General features: G+C 44.7%; 1 protein-coding gene across 1 annotated transcript; it reads left to right on the forward strand.

Moving 5' to 3' along the window:
- The first annotated feature begins 465 nt into the window (after positions 1-465).
- LOC127292654 (probable hexosyltransferase MUCI70) lies at positions 466-3,944 on the forward strand. Its single transcript, XM_051322099.1, has 6 exons — positions 466-843; positions 1,496-1,698; positions 1,943-2,119; positions 2,200-2,355; positions 2,577-2,853; positions 3,577-3,944. The coding sequence occupies exons 1-6, from the start codon at positions 540-542 to the stop codon at positions 3,813-3,815; spliced, it is 1,356 nt and encodes a 451-aa protein (XP_051178059.1). The 5' UTR covers positions 466-539; the 3' UTR covers positions 3,816-3,944.
- The last annotated feature ends 504 nt before the right edge of the window (positions 3,945-4,448 follow it).

The following is a 4,448-nucleotide window of genomic DNA, read 5'->3' on the forward strand; positions in this document are numbered from 1 at the left end:
TCTTCAAGTTAAATAGATTTCTGGAACTGCGTTGAAGCTTTGTCATGCCATGGCACTGCTCCATCTGATGGATGAACGCCCTGCGAACATAGCCCTGTGAAGCCCGATGGTTTGCTGATGAGAGACAAGAAGGTGGGTCTGAAGAAGGCGAAGTGTCCCCAATTCTCTAAGCGTTGAGGATACTCATTGTTGTTAGAGTCGTTCATTGCCATTTTTTCCCCACTTGATAGCTGGTTGGATTACGATCTAATTGCATTTCAAATGATATACATGAATATATGAGTATACAGGTTTGGAAATTGTGCTCTTTTTATTTTTATTTTGAAGACTTTGTTTGAGCTTGGAAATCATGCTGCTAGACAGTGGCAATGCAGAGTTGCAGACTACAGAAACACTGGCGAACAGAAATGCAAAGGCAGCAAAGCGAACCGGTTCACGCGAAAAACCGACCGAGCCAAACAAAGCCCATTCCAATCTCCACTATTGCGGCCTAACCCAGCCCGAGCCCACCACTCCGTCGTCCCCAGCTCCGTCCGTCCATGTCGTCCTCGTCCTCGCTGATCCAGGGCATCTCCATCTCGGTCTCCGACGACGACGAGGCCTCCGGGAAGGTGCGGGTCCGCGTCCGCCGCAAGCGGAACCGCCCTCCCGCCTCCGCCCGCCGCCGCTTCCTCCGCCGCGCCGCGCGCTGGGGCGCCCCGTTCCTCCTCGCCTTCCTCGCCGTCTCCCTCTTCACCTACGAGTACTACCGCCTCTCCCCGTTCTACGCGTCCTCCTCGCCCTCGCCGCCGCCTCCGCGGGCCGCCGGCAACCTCAGCCGCGCCGCCGACGGCGCCAGGAAGTGTAAGCTCGACCGTTCAACCCTAAATTGGTGCTGATAAACTGCTTCTTACTTTACTGGTTTATTTGATTCGGTGATCTGTAGGTGTGCCGATATTATAATGTGTTGCTAAGTTGTTATGATGATGACCTAATGACCATCTTATCTGTCTCTAGTTTTATATTCATAATATACTGTTGAGCGATCCTCTTTATTCTTTATATTGTGCATGATGCAAGCTGATCTGCTGATCCGAGTTTCCCATCGGTGGTGTTTACTATATACTTGCAATGCTTGTGAATAGATAATGTCAAGTTGGCCATAAGCGTTTTGTCTGACTGGTAAGGATAGTCAAAGTGGAGATGCAGATTTATCCTTCAGCCTCAGTACAACTGTACAACGTATTGTGTAGCTTATTCTGATGCACTAAATTGATCTGGTCAAAGTTTTTCCCTGTGCTGAATGATAGCAAATGCCAGCTGCTAACCCTCTCTTCTTTAGCACATCTAGGCTCTAGCCCATGCTTTCTACTGATTCTTTTGATTTCTTGGGGTATATTTTGTAATTTTATTTTTTTCCACTTCTAGAGTATCAGTGTGATCAATTTTTAGATCAAACAGCAGTGCAATAATTATGACGTGCCCTTTCCTGATGAACTCAGTGCTATATTGACAGCATGCCTGAAGATGCTCGATCCTGAGAGGCTTCGGAATCTGGAACTTCCTGAAACACCTGAACAAAACCTGCCAGTCAAAGAAGTTGTGTACAGGTCCAGTCTGCCCCATCTTGAAGATAACATTTCATCCAATGTGACGAATTCACGGTTTAATTCATTCACGGGATATCAGACACTGACTGAAAGAGAAGAAAGTTTCAAGGTTTTTGTTCAGGCTCTATATTTCATGAAGTTTTTGAAAATTATGTAAGATATCAGAGTTGCTCTACGGAATATGTACTTATCTAGTATGTGGATAACAATACCATATCCGCATTTCTACTGATTCCGGAATGTTAGAAAGTAGATACTGCATTATAAACACTGTCAAAAATAAAAAAATGCTTAATTGTGGGAAATTTATGCGCTAGCTGCCATTCTCATTGTTCCTGCTACTAATGCTGCAGACGAAGGAAACTACAGCGGTCCACTGTGGGTTCTACAATGAAAATGGTGGGTTCAGAGTTTCTGATGTAGATGAAGATTACATGAAATCCTGCAGAGTTGTTGTAGCCACTTGTGCATTTGGTGGAGGGGATGACCTTCACCAGCCTATAGGGATGACAGAAGTGTCTGTGAAAAAGGTCTAGCATTTCTCTTGCGGTGGATGTTGATGTCTTGAGTTTCTTTCCTATTTGTTAACTGATGCTTGTTGTTCTTCTAGGTATGCTATGTTGCATTCTGGGATGAAGTCACACGCTCAGCTCAACAGGAGGAAGGTAACAAGATTGGTGAAGATCGCATGATTGGCCATTGGAGGATCATTCTTGTGAGAGATCTTCCTTTCACAGATCAACGTCTGAATGGGAAAATTCCCAAGGTATCATCTGAAAACTCTTTGCCTTCATTGTCTTAATGGCAGAAAATGTTAGTAGAAGCCTCAACATTCCGTTTCGCACTCTATGGACAATGTAACAGCTAGAAGAAGATTGCCTAGTATATATATATCTGCATTTCTATGATTGCTGCAGATGGTGTCTGTTTAGGATGAATCCTTTTTGTCATAAACTGACTTCCATTTTGGTGTTGTATTCTCTTCAGCTGATAAGTCATCGCCTTTTTCCTACGGCAAGATACTCGATTTGGGTGGATTCGAAATCTCAGTTCCGGAGAGATCCACTGGGAGTAATTGAAGCTCTTCTGTGGCGTTCAAACTCTTCCTTAGCGTTATCGGAACATGGAGCTAGGAGTAGCTTGTATGATGAGGGTAAAGCAATTGTTAAGAAACACAAAGCAACTCCAGAAGAAGTGAAAATACAGTTGGATCAGTACAGACAAGATGGCATTCCAGATGACAAACGATTCAATGGGAAGAAAGGTTGGCTTCTAATCTTGGCCTGCTTACCATTGTTTGCTTTGACCATTCTTATCATGCCTTACATAGCACAACACCTTAGATTTTATTGGCACTGATATAGTCTTCCTAACTTACTAGTTAGGAGTACTACTGTCTTTTTTTATAGAACGCACATCAATATTACCTCTGCTTGGCCTTTGTGTTATGCCCTGCATCATGTCCCATATGTGCTCTCACTACTGTGCAGCATTGAGGCTGGCCTGCCATTCATTCACTTCGTAGGAAAACTCAGCAGGATGAGCTTAAAAGAGAACAAATAACACGAGAATGTCATATTTACATTGCAAGCCAGGACATTAGGATGTAGGGCCAGAGACGCACTGAAATAAATAAAATAGCATCATGTGCTCTATAGATAACCATGGACTTGGTGTTACTGCGCAGCTGTAGTTGTGCAAAAGGCATGAGCTATAAAGTCGACCAGTTTGCATGCGTTGAGCATAAAAGGTAGTAGCTCCTTTCTGGCTTTCTGCACCTCGGCCAAATGATACAGGACACACCATTGAGGCCTCCGTACCCACATGCGGGCGGGCTACGTAGAACCAGAAGCGCCCTCCAAACTAAACACAATGTTTGGCCCAAAATCATCATACATGTTCTTGAGGCCTTTGCCATAGCCGGTGGTCCTCTGCGCTGTATCGATGCTAATAAGTGACCCATTCATTTGCCTTTTTGCTACTACAGCTCTCGCGGAAGCTTCAGTTATTGTGAGGGATCACGCCCCCTTGACCAACCTCTTCATGTGCCTCTGGTTCAACGAGGTGGTTCGGTTCACCTCCCGGGATCAGCTGAGCTTCCCCTACGTCCTGAGGCGTCTGAGGCTCCCCGGCGTCCACCTGTTCCCGGTGTGCGCCCGCAAGGATCTGGTTAACAGCTTCGGCCACAGGCGCAAGGTGAAGCCGCTTGCCAAGGACGGGAGATGAGGTTCTGAATGTGCTGATCTGCGTGTGTTGTCTTGACTGGAATTTTGCCATTTTGACAATGCAGAACCCTCAATCTGCTTCGGCAGCACAAGCAGCATGTATAGTCATTGTAGTTCTTTTTTCTTCTCATCGATTTGTCGTGTGGATCCTGACGTAGCGTGAGGAGTGTGATCGTTCATACTCCCTCTGTTTCATATAGCAAGACTTTTTGGCAAAGCAAATTAGTTTGCCAAAACGTCTTGTAATATGGAGCAGACTGATAGTTCTTAGCCGGTGGTAGTGCAGTTCAGGAGTACAGAGGAGGAGAATGGCTTTTGCCCGATGTCATTCAACGAAAATATAGAATGCCAATTTGCCTTCTTTGTAAAAGAAAAATCAAAGAATTTTGAGTAATCCCTACTTCAGTGCGTTAATTTTGGCACTTGTAATCATCTGTAGTTCCTGTCCATTTTCTTGCCAATCCTAGTGCAGCTTAGCTGCTCCTCTTGTTTTTCGATATTAAGTGTATTTTTTTTTCCCGAAGATTACTTATTCCAAGTCGAGGTCGTTAGTTCAAATTCTAGCGAAAAGTGTATTTGGCACATGAGCACCAGTGCTCCTGATTTAAAAAAAATCATATTTTTTGGATTTGAA

The sequence above is a fragment of the Lolium perenne genome, chromosome 4, assembly GCF_019359855.2.
Source record: "Lolium perenne isolate Kyuss_39 chromosome 4, Kyuss_2.0, whole genome shotgun sequence".
NCBI classification, from domain to species: domain Eukaryota; kingdom Viridiplantae; phylum Streptophyta; class Magnoliopsida; order Poales; family Poaceae; genus Lolium; species Lolium perenne.

Coding starts and splice junctions, on each gene's coding strand:
- LOC127292654 (XM_051322099.1), top strand. CDS start 540: ATGTCGTCCTCGTCCTCGCTGATCCAGGGCATCTCCATCTCGGTCTCC. Junction 844..1,495: donor CGCCGACGGCGCCAGGAAGT/GTAAGCTCGACC, acceptor CTATATTGACAG/CATGCCTGAAGATGCTCGAT. Junction 2,120..2,199: donor CAGAAGTGTCTGTGAAAAAG/GTCTAGCATTTC, acceptor TTGTTCTTCTAG/GTATGCTATGTTGCATTCTG.